This window comes from Balaenoptera ricei, chromosome 4 (assembly GCF_028023285.1).
Source record: "Balaenoptera ricei isolate mBalRic1 chromosome 4, mBalRic1.hap2, whole genome shotgun sequence".
NCBI classification, from domain to species: Eukaryota; Metazoa; Chordata; class Mammalia; order Artiodactyla; family Balaenopteridae; genus Balaenoptera; species Balaenoptera ricei.
The window spans coordinates 132,317,885-132,343,008 of NC_082642.1; the positions used below are offsets into that span (position 1 = coordinate 132,317,885).

Here is a 25,124-nt window from a genome sequence, read left to right on the forward strand (position 1 = left end):
AGGAAAATGTGATTGGGACACGGGTTCAAGCCGTGGTTCCGGGAAGATCCCACATGCCGCGGCGCAACTAAGCCCGTGTGCCACAACTACTGAGCCTGTGCTCTAGAGCCCACAAGCCACAACTACTGAAGCCCGCATGCCTAGAGCCCATGTTCCGCAATAAGAGAAGCCACCACAATGAGAAGTCCACGCACCACAATGAAGAGTAGCCCCCGCTCACCACAACTAGAGAAAGCCCACACGCAGTAACGAAGACCCAATGCAGCCAAAAATAAATAAATTAAATAAATAAATAAATAAATAAAATTAATGGACCTGTGGAAGGTCACACAGTTAGAAGCAACAGAATATTTGTGGGTGAGATCTGAAAAGCATGAGCTTATTTATGGCACAACTTATTATGCAAACAGTTAAGCAACATAAATAAGATTCTATCAGAAGTTCACTAACTCGATTATTTATTCATGTGTAATAAGAAGAATGAAGACCTTCTGGGGCCAGCAGAATTCCAGATAACAAACAGCTGACTGATTTGATACTATAAGACAATTAACTGAATTGAAGACAGAGGTTTGCATGGCCATAGAGCCAGTTGAGACAAAACTGTAGGTAGAAGTTTAAAATCCCTGAAGGCTTGTGACAGAAAGTGATACAGTATGTTTAATTTTCTGATTCTGAAGCAATCAAAGCACATTTTGAAAACATACATTTATTTAACATGTCACAAGAAATCAAGATATTCAATCAGTAACTTTTTCAACTATGCAAATGTTTGGAAAGCTGTCGAAAATGAAGCTGACTACACAAGCAGAATAAAGTAGGTGACTGATAAGTCTTTAGACCAGGAATTCCCAAGCATGGGTTTAAAAACGGGTGTAAAAAATGACCGGGAAAGTTTATTTAAATGTATTGTTAGTTTTCTGGGCCATCCCCAGAGATTCTGATTTGGTAGGTACACCTACATTTTTAAATTCATAACTTAGGGAATTCTGATATACATAGTCCATACAGGTCTAACATAACTGTACACAGGTAGATAGTGTGAAACCCTACACCTGGAAATTACTCTGAGAGAATTACAGAGAAAATGCATGTGGAAGAAAACACAGTGGATTATTCTAACCTAATTTATATTGCTTTATAATTGACCAAATCACTCATTTATGTTATCTCTTTTGAGCTTTGCAATGCACTGAGATAGTATTATAAATTTTACTTCCATTTTAAAATGAGTGAACTGATGTTCAAGGAGGTTAAGTGATTTGGCCTAGGAGAACAAGCCACCAGAACTAGCCACCACTACTATACATTACAAAAACATAAAATGCCTATCAAGAGAATTCCAAGTGAGTAAAATATAAATAATAAACTGTATATTATTACCATTTAGATTCTGTATTTGAATGTAAAACTCAAACATTTCCAGAATGTACTTTTAGCTCACATATACAATTGAAAAGAAATAAGGAATAATTTGAATTTCTAGCTGACATTTTAAGGTTATTCAAGTATGCATTCAAGAATTTTTTTAAAAGAAATTTAAAATGAAGGAAATGGACTGCTTTTGCAAAATCTCTACAAAAAACTATTCATTGTGAATTGTAAATTTGCTACTTTTCTTATTATCATAAAGTAGAACAAGTAGTCCTACTTTATTACCATAAAGTAGTAAATGATATTACTAAAATTAGTAAACTTTATTACCATAAGCCAGTAAACCAGGACAATAAAGTTCTACTTTATTACTGTAAACTTGTTTTGGTTTAGTGTAATAGGACAAAAAAAAAGTTGTAGAGTATGTTTATACTGTTTATTTTAAAATTGACAATTTACCCATGTAAAAATTTTCCTCAAAAGTAGGGTTATTTGAACAAAAGAAATTGAAACAAGATGTTTATTAAGTCATGATTTCTAAATACTGAATTAATTTCTCTATTACTAAATTATTCTAAATTTCTCCTGAATATTTATATTTGTTCTCTATTTATAACTCCTTGTAAAAGATTTTCTAGTTACTAATTATCTAGAAAGTAAAATAAAATACAGAACATACAATTTACCAAGCACACATACATGCACACACACACACAAACTTTCTTCATAATAATCTGTTTGATATAATTAGTATCATAATCATAGTATATTTTTATACCATAATGTCATATCATTCTTTATTCCAGAATACAGACCATACTGATTATTTTATACATAATTTTTAAAGATAAATCAAAGCATTAGTTCTTACCAGATCTTGCCCAGCACATCAAACAGAGAAAAATGTATACTCTCATTTGGAATCTGATAAAAGTAAAAGAAGCACTCAGGTTCACCAAAAAAGAAATTCTGAAATTCATTAAGGTTTCTCTGGTAGGATTGTCACAGTCTGGTAGGTTTTAATGTAAAATACCCCTGGCTTTTGCTCCTCCCTGTTTGTTGAAAAGGTGAGGCAGTTTGTTTTCTCCAATTTAGCTTGTACTTGTGAGAAGGATTTTTAAGTCAAAGACTGTAATAAGTCACAAACATTCAGCTACACAAGTTGAATTTAAGGGAAAGAAAAAGCTAAAAATATCTTTCTTTATTCCTCTTAACCTCAGGATTTCAGAAGTGGTTGGGAAGAATGTTTCTTGAAAGCCTAAAGCAAATGTAATGTTAGAAAATGTTAGAAATGAGAAGTGTCAGAAAAAGTTGTGGTTTATGTTCATTTTGATTACAAACTAAGTTGTCTTTATACACCATAAAATCAATAATAAAATCCATATCCACCAAGCTGCCAAGTATAAAATATGGCCCTTTTATATTTATGTCATTTTGCAACCCAAACTCAGTGGCTATTTTAAAATTCAAAATGCTAGACTGTCTCTTGAGACCTACTATTTGAAAATATAGAAAAATTTTCTGTTTTCAATATAACAAACATTTAAAAATTATTACAGGAGTTCTTTTCACATGTTTACTTAATTTTTCCCTTATTTTCCTTCTTAGAAATGGACTTTAGTAGGCAAGGAAAATAGAGAATTGTTATTCTCTATGTACATGCCTTATAAGTTCAAAAATTAAATTTGTGTTTTGGAAATTCAAATCTCTGTAAATTTCCAAAATACTTTAAGAACAGACCTGTTTAATTTACCTCAATCAGTAGAAACTATGCTGAGGTCTGGGGAGGTGTTTCAGAGGAACTACAAAAAAAATGAGGCATTCATTTAAAAATCATGAAAAATGTAACCACTGATGAGATGTCATCATTATTTTGGCCTGCTTGATCTCTTGGAATTTTATGTGAGACTTCAGTTTTAAAAGGGTGCCACCGTGATAATTTGACTGGAGACCAACAAATAACCTAGGTCCTTCCATACCATTTAGCTGTAACAAGTACGCTTTTCTAACAAAGATATAAGTAAACTACATCTTTTCAGAATGTGGGAAGAAAGATAATATGTCATTCATCTTAAGAGAAATTCTTAATAAGTTTATAATCAAATTAATAGATAAGTCTTTCCTATTTAACGTATCATTTTTCTTTTGCTCTGTGCTTTTGATGTGACACTGTAATATGAATCTTGCAAATTATTTTCATCTTAGCCATTCTAAAGTGCTCATTGAAAATATCAAGTTGGGGGGCTTCCCTGGTGGCGCAGTGGTTGAGAATCTGCCTGCCAATGCAGGGGACACAGGTTCGAGCCCTGGTCTGGGAAGATCCCACATGCCGCGGAGCAACTAGGCCCGTGAGCCACAATTACTGAGCCTGCGCGTCTGGAGCCTGTGCTCCACAACAAGAGAGGCCGCGATGAGAGGCCCGCGCACCGCGATGAGGAGTGGCCCCCGCTTGCCGCAACTAGAGGAAGCCCTCGCACAGAAACGAAGACCCAACACAGCCATAAATAAATAAATAAATTAATAAAAAAGAAAAAAAAGAAAATATCAAGTTGGCATTTAAGACAATACATGGCAGAGTTTCAAAATATAAAATTATATTTCATTTTCTTATTTTTCACTTACTGTCAATACTGAGAAAGTTGGGATTGTTCATGGCCATTGCATTAAATAGCAAAATATTGAGGAATGATGAAATATTATATAAAAGGCCTATAGTTTAGTAAGACAATATATATGTACTATTTAGTCTCCTTGGATATAAAAATAATTATTTTAAGAACCTTGCAGACATGCATACAATATAAATCATACTATAAGACTGAAAATGAGAATGATGATGATGAAGATATAAAATTGATGGAGCCCTATGCATCAGGCAAGCTTCTAGGCACTCTATAGCTAATTACAGTAGGTAGTTGAGTCGTATTTATTGAGATGAGGAAGTCATTTTTTGTCAGAATATACTGTCGCACAAAAAGTTGAATAATTTAGCAACATGTGTCAAAATGCTTAATGATCTTACCATTTGGTTCCGTAATTAAATATCCAAGATACTTTCCCACAGAAATACTAACACATGTGCACAAAGATATATGAGCAAGGAAGTTCATCTCAGCATTTTTATAATAGCCAAAAAAAGGAAACAATATAAACGTCTAACAGTGGGGGATTAGTCTAATTATATACATACTGTGAATTAAAATTAATGATGTAGAGAAATCAGTATTTATTGGTGTAGAAAGCCTTCATTACATGGTTTTGGGGTTATAAAAGGCAAGCTAAAAAACAGTGTGTATACTAAGGTTTATTTTCCTAAAATATGCTTCATGTATAAATGTATAGATCAAAGTTAGGAGGATTTTCCTCCAAAATGTTTATATCTGCATGGTAGACTCGATGATTTTCACTCTCTTAGTTATCTCTTTAAATATTATGAACACGTCTTTACAATAAACATCTTATGTAAGTAAAGCAACACAAAGTTATATTTACTTGGGACAAATATGGTTAAGAAAATCAGAATAAAGACAAAAAGACAGTAAGAAGAAAACAATGAAGACAAAATTGAGGTCAGTTTTTAAAAGGCATCCACTGCACTCCCTTAACATTAATTTCCCAAGTTTCTCCATTCATTCATTCATGTGTTCACTCATTTATGCAACTTTTATTAAGTATCTATTAATTTCCAGACTTAACTTAGTTGCTGGACATACAAAGTAGAGACATTCATTTAGTCAAAGTGTATTATTTCAACAACTATTTATGATACATCTACAGAGGTGTCAGGGATTGTTCTAGGTACCAAAATATATTTATCCTATAGTACTTCACAGTGAGGAGGGCTTGGAAAGGTATATCTAGGAAACTATGGAACCACACAGGTGGAACAGCCAGCTAATCTACAGTGCAGAATGGGAAGCCTTGCAGGAAATGCTGTCTACAAAAGAGACAAAAGAGCTGAACTACAAAAGAGAATAAGTCACCTGGGCAAAAAAGGGGAGAAAGGAACTCTAGAGCTCTAGACATATCTATATCTCTATCTATCTATGTATACACGCACACATACATTTTCATTTTTGATGTCTTCATGCAGTTAGGGGTATAAGACATCCTGATATGAGTGAAGAAAGGCTAATTCTTTATTCATTCATTTAACGCATTAAACCTTATACGTGACTAATGGCCCAGGAAATTCTGAGAATAAAGTGGATTCTTTTTTACCTACCACTAGGTTTATCACCATGCATTCACTCAATTTCAATTAGGAAATACAGTAAGCTTACATTAGAAAAACTCTCCCTCTCTCTCTCTCTCTCTCTCTCTCTCTCTCTCTCTCTCTATATATATATATATATATATATATAGAGAGAGAGAGAGAGAGAGAGAGAGAGAGAGGGAGGGAGAGAGAGAGAGAGAGAGAGAGGTCAAATTCTGAGCAAACAGCTAACTGCATTGAGCTGGCCTTCAGAGCTTAAAACATTAAATAATTACTCTAGAAGTACATGGGCCATAAACTTATGTACTGCCAAAAGAAAAGAGGATGTGATAAGAACACCAAAATCATACACACTGTAGGCAAAGAATGATGCAAATTTCAATCCAGCAAGAAAATATGATCATGACCTATATGCACTACATATTTTACAATGAAACCTGAAGTTACAGCTCCCAGATAAGCAGTGTCTGAGGGGAAGTTAAAGAGAAAATATCTTGGTTTGGATAAAATTTATGGGGTAAATGAATTTTAAAAATAAATAGGTCTACACATAATAGAGACCTGCAAGTACACACTCATTTGGTCAACATATATTTGTTACATGCCTACAACGTGCAAGTTTGCTCAACCCCCTCCTACCCTACTACAACAATATTGATGATAGAAGAAAGAAAGAAAAATGAAATTATAGATTATAGAAATTTTCTAAAGAAAATTATAGATTCATAATATATCAACCGAAGGTAACTACTGAAAGTTACTGACACATGATTTTATATTTATATATTCAAGAAGTCTGTTTCTCCCATTACGCTGTATGGTTTAGGAGGGCAGATCTTTATACTCACCTTTGTTTCCCAAGGATTAAAAACAGTGCCTGGCATGTAGTGAGCACTCAGAAAATGTCTATTAAATGAGGTAATTATATTAGTCCAATCCGTTCCTTAAGAAACAGAACTTGAATTCCAAAACGTGAAATTACTTGCTTAAAGTCATAAAATTAAGTATTGTCAGAGTTCAGTTAGAAATCAGGATTCCAAAGATGTGTCCCTTTTCATTAGAAAAGATGATTTCTTTGGTCCAGTAACCATGTAAAAGAATACCTTTTCAATTAAAAATGAATTATCACCACACCTAAGTAAAGGCCAAATAGTGTCCTGATTACTTGCATATTTACAGGATGATTTCAGGGTCCTACGTAGACATATCATATCAGAAAGGAAGCCAAGTTAACAGTTGACAGTTAATTTATCAAAGCACTGAGATTCTGAGTAAGTTTTCTTCCTCCTTTCTTTTAATTATCTTTATTGTTTTTAGGATTTTTTTTTCAATCCTCAAGTAAGAATTAATTCTTCACCCTGGTCCCACAGCTTACAAAGTACAGCCCTGATACAAAATACAAACATTGGATCCTACTACAATCACCCAGCAGCCATCCTCAAGAATTCTGGCTTCAGTAACAAAACTTGCTATATTCTTTCCAGTATTCCTTGGTATAGTCTGTTTTCTCAAGTTCAAATGCCTTCTGCAGTCCACCTAAAACCTGTGTCCATTTTCAAAGACTTCACTAGGGAGCGCTTCCTAGGTAAATAAACTAATTCTATTACTTTACTGTATCCACATCCATGCATGCATGCACGCACTCACTCTTTCAAAAAGTATTTTATGAAGAATACAAATTTCAAATCCCAATGATTTATTCATTTACTCTTTGGAAGCAAAGAAATTAGTCTTCCCCCATTAGCCTGGGAGCTTCTGTAATGAAGTTAGTATGTTTTAAATCACCTCTATAGTCATTTTATTTGAAATGTTTGTTGAATAAATCCAAAATCAATTCATAATGTCGTGCCCTGGGAAATGAAGGAACCTCCATAAGCAAGAGGTCAAGGCCCCTTGCACACTAATCTTACTTATTCTCACTCACTCTCCCAAGGTCCCAGCCGGATCCGGGGCGTGGCGAAGGCGCGCTGGGCGGTTACCACGGGGTGCTGGGGGCGGGGCGCCGCAGCCTCGCTCCGCCCCTTGCGCGCTTACTCTCGTAGCCGGCTCAGCTGGTGAGGAGAGGGGGCGTGGTCTCGAGGACCTCCTCCGTTCTTCGGCCGAGGCGAAGGCATGTTCCCTGCTCAGGAGGAAGCCGACAGGACGGTGTTTGTGGGAAATTTAGAGGCCCGAGTGCGGGAAGAGATTCTTTACGAGCTGTTCCTTCAGGTACTGTCGGCGGGGAAGGGGTGGCTGAGGGGCGGGGCGCGTCGAGCCGGAAGCGCAGCCAGAGGGGCGGGCCGCACCTGAACCATCCGGAGCCCGGCCCTCTTCCCTCCCCGTCCTGTGCCTTGGTTTTAATTTAGTTCCGCTTTGGCGCACCTGTCTCCAGGTGAGCAACTGGGTAGTGAAGTGACAGAGTGCGCCCCTTCCCCATCCCTTCCGCATCCCATCCCCACTGCAGAGTCCTGGGGTGAGCAGTGCCTGGGCCCCCTTCAACCCCCAGCCCTGAGTAAGGGCTTTTCAGAGGCTGCCTGGGCCTTGAGTGTGTTCAGGCGAAACACAAAACAGCCCTGTCGCTGTCTTGCTTCAGGTAATAAGCACCTCACCCGTTACATCCCGCGAAATGAGAGGAATACATTTTAACATGTTTCCATATACATTACTTATTCCCCCCAAGCCCTTTTACACGGCAAGTATTTTTACTCCAGAATGATAAATGAGATTTGAAATGATCTGGGCAGCCAAATCATGACTGTGACCAATTGATTCCCTGGCCAGTTCCCTTTATTTCATACCAAGAGGATCTTATGAAAACTCTTCCAGACCTGGTACCTCCAGGATTAAAACTCCTGTCTCCTGTAAACACTCACCTACTGTATACACATAGGTCTCACTTGCTAAAGAGATGTCTTCATTCAGCCATTCATTTAACCATTTAATGATCTACAATTATGTGACAAACAGTAAGTAAGGTGCTGGACATACAAATTTAAGAGACAGCCCTTGGTCTTCCTAAAAGTAGACATTTCAAATTAATTACCATGATCTAAGATAATCTGCAAAAAAGAGGGACACATAGTATAGAAAAGTTGTTTAGAGTGTGAATTCTGATGTCAGCAATGTGACTTTGGCCAAGTAAGTGAATAGCTCAGTGCCCAGTTTCCTCAAATGTCAACGGGAGTAATAGTATCCACAATATGATGTGGTGTGAAGATTGAATAAGCTAATCCAGATAAAACAAAACTGAACCTGGCCCTTACTAAGTGTTTGCTGCTGCTGCCACTACTAATATCACTACTATTACTATCAGTAATACTACTGATACTAACATCAAGAGAAATCAAGAGTGACTTCCTCGTATCAGAATAAGGGCAAGTTCAAAGGGAACAATAGCAAAACTAAATATCAAAGGCTAAGTATGAGTACCAGAGGTGAAAGGGGTTCTTTACGTAGTTTCTGAAAGGCTCTACCTTCATCTCTGAACTAAAGCGCCCCTCTGTTAATTACAGATACACACAATTTGATAGAATTTCCTCCAGGAACTCAGTTTCCTTTCCTGGACATAAAACATTTTTATTATTTGAAAAATATTGTTGATTTTAAGGCTTTTATTCTTATTCTTCTAACTTGCCATCTTTTTTAAACTCACCCTTTTTAATCTACTCTAATACTTGTCTTTACCTATGGTTATTTTTTCTCCCAGTATTATTGAAACTTATCATTCTAACTTAAAAAAAGAAAAGGGGAGGGGGGAAGGAAGGTAGGGAGAGAGGGAGGAAGGTGAGGAAGGAGGGGGAGAGAGAGAGAAAGAAAGAAAACTTACAGTTCTTTTTCTCCAGGAGGCTTCTTTCATGTTGAGCCAACAAAAAAGGAGCAGAGGGGACTGATGAGGGGAATGGGATAGGCATGAAGGCCCCCATGCACATATATTATTTCTAGTCAGTAGGGACTGGATCTATATCAGTTGTATGTGGATCTACAAGATAGATAGGTAGATCTCATTGTTAATAATTTCTCCCTAAACAAAATGTTCATCTCTTTTAACAGTTCAGACAACCAAGCATACGTTTTTATTTTTGCCTAAGCTCTTCCTGTATTCTAGAAGAATTTGCTAAAGTGAGGTATCTTTTAGGAAGGCTTCAACCCAGCAAAAGTTAGCAGATCTTGACAACTGACCACACTGTTTATGTGTTTCATTCTGTTTTAAAGAGACTAAAAAGTTTTGATGTGATTGTTGCTACTAGCAAGCCTTCTTGTTGGACTTTATCTTTAAAAATGCACTGGCATAGTTTTGAATTTGTGAAACTCAAAGCATGTAAGCACATTCTGTCCATTTGCAATTTCATATATTTAATATCAGCAGTAGAAAAGTACTGATTAAAACTGATTTATTTTATTACTATATATAGTTATCCTTTTTACTGGTTTCTTTCAAATTTCTGCTTATCCTTGGAAGAGTGGAAATCAGTTTCAATATCTTTGTACTTTTAACCAAGAAATACTGAAGTAGAGATTTCAAGGGGAAAGATAATGGATTCAGTTTCAAATATGTTGAGTTTGAAACACAATCACATGGAGGTCTCTAGGAGACTGTCTCCATGAATGAGGCATGAGTGGGCAAAATAGATTTGTTGATGCGGTGGCTCTTGAAGACAGAAGGGAGGGTGAGCTACTCTCTGGGAAAGCAGAGAATAAAAAAAGAAAGATTGAATCTTAAAATACAGCATCATTTTGAAGACGATAATTAACATTTTTCTTTAGACTAAAAGCAATTTCTTAATATACTTATCCAACTCAACAGAGATCAGTAATCAATCATTAAAGTGCAATGGAAAACTATGAGCCCTTCACCATTAACTCTTAGCTATTGTGAGTCTTGGTGAGCACTTCCTCAAATCACTATCATGGTGGAGAGGTAACATTCTTTTGGTTGTAATTAACACATTTTACAATAGTTGGCTCTGCTTTTTTACTCTGTATTGCTAATTATAGGTTTTATTATCAATAAAATCTGAATATTTTCAATTTATTTTATTTTATTCTATTTTAATAATACACCATGGAGTAATATTCTCCTGTTGTTGGATTTACAGCCTTCCTCATTTTTCATTCTTATAAATAATGCACCTAACTAAAAGTGTTAAACATATTAAAACATTTTTCCCTTTGGGAACATTTACCAAATGCGATTACCAGATCAAAATACAGTTTCTATATAGATCAAAAATTTAGTTTCTCCTGTGAAAATGTTTTATCTTGTCAGAAAAAATTAGGCTTTGATGTAATGTTACCAGTTTCTTTATGATAAGTCAAAGAACATTGGGTTTGTCATTTCAATTATTTTTGAGTTATACACTGTTAATATGTGTGGAGACAAAGTAGTATTTTAACCTTAGATTTAAATGCACTCTAAATTGTTTTGTTAGACCTAACATAAGGGTAACATATCTTTCCTTTTAAGATTTGGAACTATTACCTAAAATTTCCTGATCTTAACACCATAAATGTTTTTTGATGAGCCAGAAAAATGCCAAGAAAGTGTGATGAAGTATGATATTTATTGTTAGGAAAATACATTATTAACAGAGCTACATAAAGCTGTTATTGCTTACAGATTTTTTTTTAGTCTAAAGTTGAGTATACTTGATTTTCTCAGTGTAAAAAAATCTTTAGATTTATGAGAAAATAATTTTTAAGTTTCTTACAGGCTGGGCCATTAACCAAAGTGACTATCTGCAAAGACAGAGAAGGAAAGCCGAAGTCTTTTGGGTTTGTCTGCTTTAAACACCCAGAATCGGTGTCTTATGCCATAGCTTTGCTGAATGGAATTCGTTTATATGGAAGACCAATTAACGTGCAGTATCGATTTGGTAGGTTTTGTCACTGATGAATCTTCCGAGTGTGTTTTGTTGGTGGGGCTGTTCCCAGAGGTGTAAACATTTTTGTTTTCTATATTTTAGCCTAAGACCAAAAGAGTGCCCCTGTAGTCTCTTAAAATTTCTCAGAACACATTCATAATGTTATGCAATTAGTTAATATTACCAATTAGGTTGCCAACTCTATAGCATCTTTTCTGTATTAAAATTTTAAATGTTCTATTTTAATGTCAGCCAGCAAATAGCTATGATAGTTGCTACTGGCTGTTAAAAACTAAACAAATCTAAATGAACTGGGGACACACAGCTCTAGCTTCTATATAGCAAGGCTATTTGCTGATCTTCTTGTCAGTGGTATCAAATATCTACTATTTGGAAGATAGGGTGGGTGCCTAGTCCTTCTCCTGGTGTTACCATGCTATACATATCACCCTGGATCTGAGTCCCTGTAAAAGCAGCTGGCCAAAGGCTGACCCTTAATGGAAGAAAGCTTCCTGAAGTGAACGGCCTCAAACGCCTTCTCCTGCTACACGTCAAGAACTGATCATCTTTGATTAGATGCCCAGAGAACATTGTACTATTGCTCTAGCCCTTTCATAGTTTGAGGGACTGATAGAGGCAATGCTTATGCTTTTGCGGCAATGTTTGCAATGCTTATGTTGCCTACCTCCCCTAATGATTCAGGTTTATTGATGTATCTCTTGTTTGTTTGGTTTTTATTCTTCTTGCTATACTAAAAAAAATAAATAAGAATAAATAAATAAGAATAAGAAAACAATGCCTTGTTGCAAAGGAAAAGCATAACTTTGCATTTCGTTTTGTTTTATTTAGTCTTTGCAAAGATAATTAATTGGTTGCATCATGCTCTCACGTACTGTCCTGTTAACTCATCCTGACTGGTAAAATGGGCCAGGCCATAATGTGTTCTGACACATCCCCAGCCAGCTGCTCATTATCCTCTGTCAGGTTGCATTCACTTTTGTCAGTACAGTTTAGAGAACTCATGCCTTCTACACAGGAGGCAAATAACACTGATTATTTGCCATTTTTAGTTTCCAGGTGTGTATTTGACATTTTTTCCAGGTGTGTAGAACCAAATAGCATCACCTGTCTTATATGGCCCCATGTCAACATAATTCTTTTCTACACCCATTGCTTTGGACAAAGCTTGGTTATAATTCAGTCATTTATAGTGATGTAAACAACCTATAAATATTACTTGGGAGATCAAAGATATATTCATGTATCTTATATGGAATTTTTTTAAATGGTTTAATGTGAGAACTCCAAAAACTTGTACCATGAGGTAATCTGTTATTCTGTTTCTTTTAAAGGGAGCTCTCGCTCTTGTGATCCAGCTAACCAAAGTTTTGAGAGCTGTGTTAAGATAAATTCACACAGCTACAGGTAATTAAAAATATATTTTTCATAAAGGTAAAGCAAATAAATATGGTCTCACACCAGGAAGGGTTTTTATATATTCTGGACTACTGTAAAACCTTACTATTTAGACATAGGATAATATTAAGGAATTCATTTTTCCTGAAAACATGAAAAACTACAGAAAATGTTTTCGTTTAAAGTTCAGTCAATGTTTTCTGCAATAGGTGGGAGAGATATATATTTGTGGCATTCTTTATAGGTTACTGCGTACTTTTCATAACTGTTAAATCACTTAAGCATCCAGAGTCTCATTGCGATGGATCACAGAGACACTATTATCCATATTTTATACTTGAATAAACATAGAGATGCAAAAGTTAACTAATTGCCAAGGGCACAAAGATGAAAAAGTGATAGTTGCTAGGCTTAAAATTAAGCCTTCTGACATTAAGCCACTCTACTGTTTATTTTACTATTTTTAAAAACTTCTCTATGGTAATTTTCAAAATATTCTCAAGTTTTGTGTAGGCTGATTTCTCGATGCAATGGTAGCCTGCAAGGACACTCTCAGTTCAGCTATATCAAAGGTCGTGGAACAGAAATTCTCCCAAATCAAATTAACATGCTCAAATAGCACTATTTAGTAAAGCAATTTAAAAGATACAGTCAAAAGCAAAAGGAAAGGGGCTTCCCTGGTGGCGCAGTGGTTGAGGATCTGCCTGCCAATGCAGGGGACACGGGTTCGAGCCCTGGTCTGGGAAGATCCCACATGCCGCGGAGTGACAAGGCCTGTGAGCCACAATTGCTGAGCCCGCGCGTCTGGAGCCTGTGCTCTGCAACAAGAGAGGCCGCGATAGTGAGAGGCCCGTGCACCACGATGAAGAGTGGCCCCCACTTGCCGCAACTAGAAAAAGCCCTCGCACAGAAACGAAGACCCAACACAGCCATAAATAAGTAAATAAATAAATAAATAAATAAATAAAATTAAAAAAATAAAAGCAAAAGGAAAGATACTGGATAGTGAAAAGCAAAAGGAAAGATAGTGGATAGTTAGCATAAAGGGGCGGAAGGAGCATACTAGCTGAGTTCTGATTACACTAATATTCATATGCCCTGTTTCTCTCTGCTGCATCAACATTCCCCACTGATAGTGTGGTCATGAACCCTAGAGTTGAGGTTTGAGTAAGGAATTCCATTCAGATAGAAAGTTCCTGGAGCTAGTCTCACTCACTTGCTCTCTCAGAAAGACATAGGGGCAAATACACCTGGCTACGGAAGGAGCTAGATGCTCACAGGTTCTGAGTTTCTTAGGCAGAACAAAAACAAGAAGAGCAGAATGACTGTTAGCCCATAGGTGCCATGATAAGGACTAGGTATTTCCTTCCCTTTCTTTCTATGAGTAACAATCTTATTTGTTCCATCATATTTTCTATCCGATCTATCTGTGGCATCTCTTAAAACATACTAACTTATTTATTATGCATATTTAATATATATTATGAATTCTGCCTGTGTCTCCCAAGTCACTTGCTTATTCTGTTTCTAACACAGTTTCATTGCTATCTCATAAACTCATATTAGCTGAGTTCTGGCTACACTAATATTCGTAGACCCTGTTTCTCTCTCTGCTGCATCAGCTTCATCAGTGTAGCTTACTTAAAGGCTACCCTAAGCATTTCTTGTGTTTCATCCATCCCTGTTGTTTTCTTGCTTTCTGTAGCAGAACTGAGTATTCTCCAGTAGGCTAACAACAGTTGAACCTCCCATGCCTGCTAATTATATCAGCCCTCCTAGGTATGGAAGAGTGGCCTCTTAGAACTGACAATTTCCCAGTCTTATCTTTAGGAGAAGTACTGCACTCCAAGTATAACACGGTGTGCTTCACGTCTTCATTCTCCCCCACGTTTCGGTATCAGTGAAATAGAGACAAAATAGGTACTGAAACCAGACTGCCTGAATTTGAATCCTGCCTCTGTCACTTTATTAACCTTGGACAAATTATCACACTGTACCCCGTCTCTAAAATGAGGATAATACCTCAGAAGGTTATTGTGAGAATCAAATTTTATAATAAATTCAAGGTATTTAAAATACTGAGCACATAGCAAGTATCCAGAAAATACTTTCAGCGAATGTTAGCAAAAAGGGGTAGTGATTCACTTCCTTCATATGAGAGGAACTATGGACTCATGAATTGAGCCATGTATGTAATATAAAAGCTTCCCCTCTTCTTCTAGTGGGAAAAGATACCTCTTTTTTCTCAGGAGTTTGGAAAAAAACAAGCTGTTGCTAGGTTTGGGGCAGAAGAAGAAAGACTAGATAAACAACTAGGAGATGGCAGTAACTCGCATTCTCTACTTATGTTTGATGTACTTTTAATCATCACAAACTCTAGGGTAGAAGATCAGAAATATGTGTATATTCCATAATACTCTACTTCACTGGTTGTACCTTATTCTTCTAGTATGTGCTACATTATAAAGGAAGAATGGGAAAAGGTTATCATGTTCTAGAAGTGTTGTGCAGAGAAAAATGGTGCACTTGTTATACCCTATAGTCTTTCTTGGAAATGGGTTTTTGTGCCTGTTATTGCCTCTTAGGCAATAAATAGTTCTGTTTTTAATAAATAGTTCCTGTATTAGCGTGCTAAGGCTACCATTAAAAGTACTGCAAACAGAGTGCTTAAACACAGAAATGAATTGTCTCACAGTTCTGAAGCCTCAAAGTCCAAGATCAAGGTGTCTGCTAGATTTCTTTATGAGGGCTGTGAGAAAGAATCTGTCCTGTGCCTCTCTCGTAGCTTCTCCCGGTTTGTTGGCAATCTTTGATATTCCTTGGCTTGTACAAGCATCACCCAGCTCTCTGCCTTCATCTTCATATGGTGTTCTCCCTGTGTGCATCCGTCTCCAAATTTCCCCTTTTGATTATAATAAGTAAGGGTACCTGTTTAGCCCATCCTACTCCAGTATGACCTCCTCTTAGCTAATTACATCTGCAACAACGCTATTTCCAAATAAGGTCACATTCTGAACTATTGGGGGTTAGGACTTCAACATATAAATTTTGAGTTGACATGGTTCAACTCACAGCTCCTCCCAGTTTACATGTGATTCCTCTGTGGAGACAACTATGCATGCCCTGAGATTCACATAGGAAAGAAAGATAGTGGTTTTAGAAAGTCTGCAGCTGTTTTCGGTGCTAATCTCACCACCTCTGTTACTGGGTTGTATCTTCCCCACTCTATAACTTCATTGCACTTTTTATCTTGTTTCTTTTCCATCACTTACCCCACACACATGTTCCAATCTCCTTGAACTCTACCTCCAAATCATGCTGTTACATTTTCTCCCCTTCCTCTCACTGAAAAATTATCCTTCGCATCCTTACCTCCTGTTCACTTCTTAACCCCATTGTTATGTGGAAGTTGTTCTTTTAAAGGTTATCAGGAACCTTCTGATCAACAATTGAGTAGCTTTGATGCTTACCCAGTTTACTGTTCTGTAACACCCGACACTAAGTATTTCCTTAATGAAATGTATCTTCCACTGGCTTCTGTGATACTACTCTCACCACTTACCAATGCCTATCAATCTGACTGCTTCCTGTTGTTCTCCTGCCCTTGCCTTTGCCTCCACCTGCCTGTATTAATTTCACCCTTCCCCACAGTAAACTTCCTGTCCTAAGATTAGTAGTATTAGCATTAAAATTGTGGAATACAATGGGGCAAGTAGACTAATGACTAGCTGTAGAGTCTAGTCAGTATGCGTACCATTGGAATTTATTAGACATCTCCATAGAAGCAAATATTACATGTATAAATAAAACTTTAGGACACTACTGCTTTTAAATTAGGGATTGGTATTGTTTTAAATAGTGTGTGGAAGAAATCAGCAAATATGTGTTCATGTCAACATAAGAAGACCATTTAGGAAAGAACATAATTTTTGTAGTTAAACGTGAAGATTCCTTCAAAAATAAACTGAGAAAATTTCTACCTTTCTTTCGCTTTTTTTTTTTTTTGTAGAAGATTGAATGCACCCTTGGTGATTATTAATGACTGGCTTTGCTTTCTTCATATCTAAGTGTTCTTTGTCTTTATACAACTATAACATTGATTAACATTTTCCTATCAGAAAGCCAAATGTGACTCTAAATATTGAGATTTCAATATGTAGCAATTAGTAAGACTTGCAGTACTGCTGCGTCACTACATTATCAGTGTAATAATGATCGTGTGTTTAAAGTTATCCTAATTGAGTTCTTTTAGAGAAGCTCTTTTTTTTAAATTATGAAGACCTATCTTATTTTAAGAATAAAGGACATTTATGCATAGGAATTTTAACTTTGTGTTGCTTCTTTTACATCCCCCAAGAAATGAAGAAGTCGTGGGCAGAACTTCCTTTCCCGTGCAGTTCTCTCCAATTAATAATGCAGCTTTACCTCAGGAATATCTTTTCTTTCCGAAGATGGTAAGTTTGATATGCCTTTGGTTCAATATATAGCATGATACAAACTATAAAGAACATGAAAACTGCTTGGAACTTAAGCTGCTCAAATCTAAACCTAGAATGAAGGCAGCAGCTGCCCTGGGTTCTATGCCCCAATGGCAGTCTGCTCTAATGCAATCATCTGAAATCCTACGCATAGTACGTAAGCAAACAGCCAGTGTGTCAACAGAAAAGGAGCAGGTGCTAGTGATGATACACTGTGGTACAAGTAAAATTTGACTATAGAGTTCTCATTTAAATTGATACAGCCACTGTATAAAACAGTATGGAGATTCCTTAAAAAACTAAAAAATAGAACTACCATATGACCCAGAAATCCCACTACTGGGCATATACCCATAACCCATGTACCCCAATGTTCATTGCAGCACTATTTACAATAGCCAGGACATGGAAACAACCTAAATGTCCATCTACAGATGAATGGATAAAGAAGATGTGGCACATATATACAATGGAATATTACTCAGCCATAAAAGGAAATGAAATTGGGTCATTTGTAGAGATGTGGATGGACCTAGAGTCTGTCATACAGAGTGAAGTAAGTCAGAAAGAGAAAAACAAATGTCGTATATTAACGCATATATGTGGAATCTAGAAAAATGGTACAGATAGACCTATTTGCAGGGCAGGAATAGAAATGCAAACGTAGAGAATGGACACATGGACACAGAGGGGGAAAGAGAGGGTGGGATCAATTGGGAGATTAGGTTTGACATAAATACACTACCATGTGTAAAATAGATAGCTAGTGGGAACCTGCTGTGTAGCACAGGGAGCTCAGCTCAGTGCTCTGTGATGACCTAGATGGGTGGGATGGAGGGGAAGGAAGGTCCAAGAGGGAGGGGATGTATGTATACATATAGCTGATTCACTTCATTGTACAGCAGAAACTAACACAGCATTGTAAAGCAATTATACTCCAATAAAAAAAAAATGTGGAAAAAAATGACTATTTTAGAAGATATGTTTTTAGAATCAAATAATTTCATTTAGTAAAACATTTTGGTAGAATGTAATCATCAATCACAAATATATTGCTTTTGGACATGGATATTTTCAAAAATAAATTTCTTCTTTTAACTAAAGGCAAAGATTCTCAACTGGTCGAGTAAACTACATTATTTCCAAAGACTCTCAAAAATATGGTTCTGGCCTAGAAATCATAATGATGGTCTATATTGTTAAAGGGGAACTTATGAAATTTTTTTCTTCTAACTCCTCATTTTATACATAATAAAATTGAGGTTCAGAGGTATTAATCAACAAGCCCAAGATTATACAACTTGTTAATAAAAGATGTGGGACTATAACACAGGTATTCTGATTCACAGGATGTGATTTCTTGCAAACATCCAACATACGTGTGAGCTTCAGATTTTTCAAATAGCCATTTTCACTTGGCAAACATAAGGAAAATTGATAATTTAACTTTTAGAAAAAACTTTTCATAGTTATAGTGAGATATTAATAAACAGCCAGTTCTTATCTAAGACTGTCAATATCTTCTTTCTGGCATTTTTTTTAATCTTTGATGAGATAAGAAACACACACACACAAGATCATGTTATCTCTATTAATCTTTAATCTACTTCGAGTTAAAAACTAGTTTAAAAACAAGAAAGTGTCTATCTTAACAATTGAAAACTGCTGTACAATATGGTGGCCATCAGCCATCCATAAGGAGCTGAGTTTTAAATTTTTTTTAATTTTAATTAATTAAAATTTAAATTTAAAAACAGAGACTTGATTCAGTTATTGAAAAACTTTTAAGTATGTTTGAAAGAACTTTGGTAGTATATCTACTTTTTCAACTAAATTTTATGTAATCTAAATTCAGATGAAGTATTTTCAATGAAAATTTACCATCCAAATCAAATACGCTGTAAAAGGCACACCAGATTTCAAAGACTTAGTATAAAAAAAGTAAAATATCTCATTAACAATTTTTATATTGGTTACTTGTTGAAATGATAATATTTTGGATATTTGGGGATAAATAAATTACATTATTTAATTGCACCTGTTTCATTTTTATTTTCATATTGTGGCTACTAGAAGATTTAAAACTACATACGTGGCTTACATTATATTTCGATAGGACAGCACTAATCTGTATTGCAGTAAGCTATACACTACCTTGAATCTTTATGTTAACCATTTAAGGAAACTACCATATCCCTAGTATGAAAAGTCACTGTCCTTCATATACCAGCACATGGTTTGGTTTGCTTGTAGTTATTTGTGTAATGAATGTAAACTGTTAACTTTTTTTTTTTTTTTTTTAACTTTGTGGGCTTGTTTTGGTAGATGAATGTTTGTGGGTTTTTTCCACAGCAGTGGCATGCATATAATCCAGCACTGCAGCTTCCTTACTATGAGATGACAGCACCACTTCCTAATAGCACTTCTGTGTCTTCCTCACTGAATTGTGTTCCAGATCTAGAGGCTGGACCCAGCTCTTACGAATGGGCTCACCAACAACCAAGTGACTCTGACCTTTATCAGATGAATAAACGCAAGAGGCAAAAACAAACCAGTGATAGTGATAGTAGCACAGAAAACAATAGAGGAAATGAATATAGCCAAAATTTCCGAAAGTGTAAGAAAAAAAGATACTAGTATTTACATTCTAATGAAATGTATCTACACTGGTCTTCATTCTCTTAAAAGAAAAGAAAAATCTGTATTCCACTAAATGACCAATTCCATGGCTTTCTTGTCTTCTTTGAAATATATAATAATATGACATCTGATTTGCTATTCAATTTTTGTCTTGAATGACAAAAACTTAAAAATAATATAGTGTGCTTTTTGTATTTGTAATGGTGTTGTTAACAAGAAATGCACTTTGAGTTGTTATATTTTAGTATTATAATGAACTTGCACTAAACTATTAATCAAAAGTCACTTACTGAGCACTTATGGATAAGGCACCATGCTCTTCTAGACTCTCGCCTGTAACCCTCGGCTGTAAATAGTCTGAGATGAGAAGTGGAGTGGTCAATTTTCTGAATGAAACTGGTGTAAATATTTGAGTTGCATGTTTTACCTAAGAAAACAGAATAAGCAGAGTTTAGTTTCCTCTATTACTAATATTTAATTTTTTATGTCTAAATATGTTATCTCCGAGCCTTATTCTCATACACGTTTATTTAATAAAATGATGTATCACAGTGATACCAAAGGAAAGATGATTATCACATGGCTAGTTTTTGGTCCTTCCCTTTTCATATGATTGTGTATAAATAGGAATACCTGCCTTTAGTTGGCTATGTCATTATTTATTATCCACCTCTTTTGCCAACTGGGTTTGAGAGGGTGTATTTGACACATTTAAATCTTGGCAATGAATAATATATGAAATGATATTTCATTAATGTATGATATTTAATGTTTATCATCAAATCAAGTTTCCTATTTCTGAATCATTTATTTGCAGAAGGTAATTAGACTACATGTAAAATTAATGATTTATTTGGATGAGTTTGTTAACTTTGTAGCTCATCATAAACTAGAATGATGAAAATATTTATTTATTAAAGCTAATTGAAAGGATCTCACAACTTCATTGGGGGTTAACCACCCAATTCAATAGGAAAAGCCATTCTTTGATATTTCTTTTGCATGTTGCATAGCACTTTATAGGTATTTATTATTTAAAATAATAAAAATATTTTTAACAAAATGAGTAACTGAATTTAACTTTTGTTTATAAATATACAATGCAGTAGTGTTTTAAATGTAAATATTAGTCTATTTCCATCTGATCAACATGTAAAACTAAATTCTGCTTGATGTAGCTTGACCTATATAACTTCATGTTCCTGAATATTCAAACTAAAAAAGATGACCTTTTTTTTTTTAAATTCACACTTTTGCAATTTAGAATCATACCAAAGGAAAAATATCTTTCTGTGTAAATAGGAAATAATATATATTTAAACACATTAACTTCACCTCAGCCTTTCCTTCAACTCTTAAACCTTACAGTTTCCCTAAGGCCCAAATTATCTCATTGTGATTGACATTATAGGGAATATATATATAAGAAATATCTTAGCAAGTAAGGGTGGCATATTTTTTTAAAAAATTATCTTGAAATATTGTTACATGAACTAAAATCTTAGTTGCAAGTAATTCTTGCAACTTCTTCCATCACAGGCAGGAATTATCTGGATATCAACTCTACCAAGTCAACCAATTTGAACCAAGCAGAAGGCAAATTCACCTATCTCCATTGGTGTATTTTGTTATTAGAAAATATAAAACTTTCCTTAAAAAGGTTAATATCATCTACAATCCTGTGTGATTTTAAATTTTCAATTTTCCCAATGTTATATCTTTGAGTTAAAAATTATTTAAATTATTTTCCTTCAGTATTTAAATTATCTTTCCAATTTTAATTCTCCACTCTCAAAATCTATTTATTTAAGTATATATGTACACATTCTACTTCAAATGCTAGAAGCTTGGAATTTGTGAACAATCATGTTTTTATTCTCATTCACTACTTTATTTTGTAAATGAGTTTCTGTAATATTGAAAAACAAGGCAGTTGAAGAACAAGACGGAAATTACATTTAAAGTTGGTCAAAAAGATGAATGCAGAACACACCCTTGAAATCTTTGCTGAAATGACACGTCCTGAGGTATGGTTTCAAATGTATTGCTGTTAAAACGAGTATATCACCTTTGAAATATTAGCATTAAATGCAGCTATAATAAGATAATAACTAATTTATTGTAACATGATTATTATAAAATTCTGATGTAATAATGTTTTTGGTAACAGTTTAATGAAAGAAACAGCGTTAAGAATTATTACCGTTCCTTTAGCACCGTCCAGGTGCTGGGGCATTGTACACTGACGTGTAGTCAACCCCTTCCTTTGTATGGCTAGGATAATAACTGATGGGTGATTAGAGAGTGAGATCTCTCCCTCTTGCCAGTACTTCCAAAGCGGCATCCCCAGACCTTTTTCTCCTGTGCCTACAGAGCATACCTGGGTGTCTCATTAGCACTGCAATTCAACACTTTCAATTTTACCCTAATTTTTTTCTCTCCAGATATTTTCTTCTTTGACCAACTTGGGCCAATATTCTACTATGGACCAGTTGCTGGCGGGTTTCGACAATTGTTGACCTCGTTTCAGTGACTTAACAGAGAGCTGTTCAGTCCCTCTTAGCCCACTTGCATGCTTCAATGGTAAGGAAGCACTCTTGATGTCAGACACTTAGAGAAATGAAAATAGGCCCATTTATCAGGATGGTGAACAAAATGAAAAGATAGATGTGACACTGGTTGATCAGCTTCATCTCAATTTAAACATATTTAAGAGCTGGGTGTATTCTCCCTCAGGGTGGATGTGGCCTGTGGCAGATGTGATTTCAGTAGCTATTCCCGGAGAAAGACTTGGCTGTTTGGTTCCCAGTCTTCCCTCTCTCTAGGAAGGGGCGGAAGGCTGGAGTAGTAGAGTTACCTCCTATAATATCATCCTAAAGAACCGATGGCACACCAACTGCAGCCACTCTGGTCTGTGTTCAAAGCTCAGGAGCTTTAGAGTGTCCATATCCTACCACTATTTTCTATTTCTGTACATCCCAGTAAAGCTAGTTAAATCAGAATTGAGTTTGTCTCTCATTAATTTACGTACCATCAAGAAAAGTAAATTGATAGCATGGGTGTGATGTTGGTGAAAAATGAGCACTAATATATAAATCTCTATAGAAATCACATTTAACTTCAGAAAGCTCAGAAAAACCTCTTTTTAACAAAGATGATATCTACATCTATACCTCAAGCCCACAAAAGTTCAGTGAGCACAGCCTTTCCAGTCTGCACTAAGCAATATTTGCTGAGGTGGTTAGTGATGATGTTTTTCTGCCCAATCAGGATGAGATCTATGAGGTTACGTGTCCCGCCAGCTAACTGTGGGCTAAGTCTCTTTATTCCCAGTCATGCCCAACCTGCAAAAATTACTTCATGTACATGCAGAAACTACCTTAGCAAGTGAGACAAGTGATCTATTATCTGGTTCCTGGTAAAACTTACTTTCGAGCTTCCAGTACTACCTTGTTACATTATCAACAGGTTATATATTGATTAAGAAACACACAAGCTACTTGCATTGTAATTAGACAACATAACCAATAGGTAAGGATACTAATATATTTCCTGTGTTATAAAGTCTGGGAAGGATTGAGCCCAAAAAGCCTGTATAGTATCTACTGCAAGGAACCTGGATCTAACAGTAATTGGCACAGCTACTTGACCTTGCTTGAGGAGCTTAATAAATGAAAACATTTTTAGATGCATACTGTTGATCAGTCCAGTACACTAGTTGAATCCTAATAATTAATGTCTTTGCTTCTATTTTTAAATGAGAAAAATGGTAATATCCTGGATAGAAAAACAGCCCTCATCTCAGCCACCTATCCCAGCCTGAAAGTATCTTCGTTATTCTATTCCATCTCCAAGTCAATCACAAGTGAAACACTGCAGACTCTCCTGCATGCCAATCAAAACCCTGGGAGTTACTCTAGACAATTTTCTTCACTTTGTTTCTAAGTGGTTATTAGCTCCTCATTGTGAATTTGTCCAGGTTCTGTTCATTTCCTGCTGGGAGTTTTCATTAAGCAAACCAATCAACAATGAATGAATATCATTCTAAACAGAGATTTTGGTGCTGAGGTTACATCACTGAAAGAGTGTGGTCCCAACATTCCAGGAGCATGTGGTCTACTAGCATAGCTTGACAGGTAATTTCAGGATAACATTATAATATATATATATAACATATATATAACATGTAAACACACACTGCAGTGGGAGTGCATGAGAGTCTCCATTCCTCAAGAAAATAAATCACGGGAGGACGGAGACTTGCCTGCTCATCCAACTGCATTATTTTAGACGTGCTTCTTTATATCAGAGAGATTTTCAATTAAGACATAAATTCAAAGATTTCTATGTTCTGAGGCCTCTGGATTTAGGGCAGTTGTGTCTTTGGAATATCTGTGTACTGCATTCCACAAAGGCTTTAGAATACTCTCCTTCCTTCCGAGCGCCTAGTTCTACTTTAGCCCACTTAGCTTTTGAAGGGAAGTCTTCTCTGGCTCCTATCAAGTCCTAAATATCAGCCAAGAAATGGCTCCAATTGGGCCATTTCTTGATCATTTGGAGGAGGGCCTGGGAGGGGGTCTGGCTGTTTATATACTCAGTGAAGAGGATTTTCTCCAAGGGGCCACCTGGCTTGTCATATGACTCTGATATAATCAGAGGTGGGAAGGACACTCTTCGGTAGCCCTATGAGTGGGATTGTGGATGGCCACCCGTCTTTCTATTGCTAGTTCTTCTCTGGGTGTAGTAGGATCTCCAGAAAGTGGGGGTGAAAAGGGTTTTGTAATTTAGAAAGTCAGCTGCTGTACAGGATTCATTAATTCTTTGTGGTGGGGATACAGGGAACCTGCATAATGGGGATTTCATAGGAAGGCTTGAGGCTGGTTGGGCCTGATTGTTTTAGGCCTGATTACAGAGTCACCCAAAGTAGGTGGAATCAAAAGGGATGGTAAAATGAGCCTTGCTGTGCATCTCTGGGGCTTCAGCTAGAGCTACTTCTTGGTTGACAGTAGTCATGTGAATGACTTGACTGCCTCATGTTTTGAGGTCAGTTTTAATAGCCTCCTATAATTGTTGTAAGGAAAGAGAGGTTAAAGCAGGTGGTTAGGTGGTCAAGAGATTTTCTGGGGAAGCCAGAGAAGTTTGGGGGATTAAAAGAATTGG

The 25,124-nt window shown here is 36.0% G+C and overlaps 2 protein-coding genes across 3 annotated transcripts in view; one reads left to right on the forward strand and one right to left on the reverse strand.

Moving 5' to 3' along the window:
• Window positions 1-7,810, reverse strand: part of LIPI (lipase I) — a 69,772-nt gene extending 61,962 nt beyond the window's left edge. Inside the window, exon 1 of one of the 2 annotated variants that reach the window (XM_059922223.1) lies at window positions 7,501-7,810. Coding sequence is in view for 1 of the 2 variants with exons in the window: in XM_059922222.1 (XP_059778205.1) it covers window positions 2,246-2,291 (46 nt within the window). In the remaining variant the exon portion in view is untranslated. Of the gene's footprint in view, window positions 1-2,245; window positions 2,292-7,500 lie in introns of those variants that run through there. The other variant, XM_059922222.1, reaches the window with a different exon arrangement.
• On the forward strand, window positions 7,660-20,788 carry RBM11 (RNA binding motif protein 11). The gene is made up of 5 exons (XM_059922224.1): window positions 7,660-7,798; window positions 11,280-11,442; window positions 12,783-12,855; window positions 17,204-17,300; window positions 19,677-20,788. Exons 1-5 carry the CDS (start codon window positions 7,703-7,705, stop codon window positions 19,959-19,961), a joined length of 714 nt encoding a protein of 237 aa, XP_059778207.1. The 5' UTR covers window positions 7,660-7,702; the 3' UTR covers window positions 19,962-20,788.
• The last annotated feature ends 4,336 nt before the right edge of the window (window positions 20,789-25,124 follow it).

Excerpts from the sequence above, each read along its gene's own strand:
- RBM11 (XM_059922224.1), top strand. The coding sequence starts at position 7,703 with ATGTTCCCTGCTCAGGAGGAAGCCGACAGGACGGTGTTTGTGGGAAAT. Across the intron at positions 12,856-17,203 it reads ATAAATTCACACAGCTACAG|AAATGAAGAAGTCGTGGGCA; the intron begins GTAATTAAAAAT and ends ACATCCCCCAAG. Across the intron at positions 17,301-19,676 it reads ATCTTTTCTTTCCGAAGATG|CAGTGGCATGCATATAATCC; the intron begins GTAAGTTTGATA and ends TTTTTTCCACAG.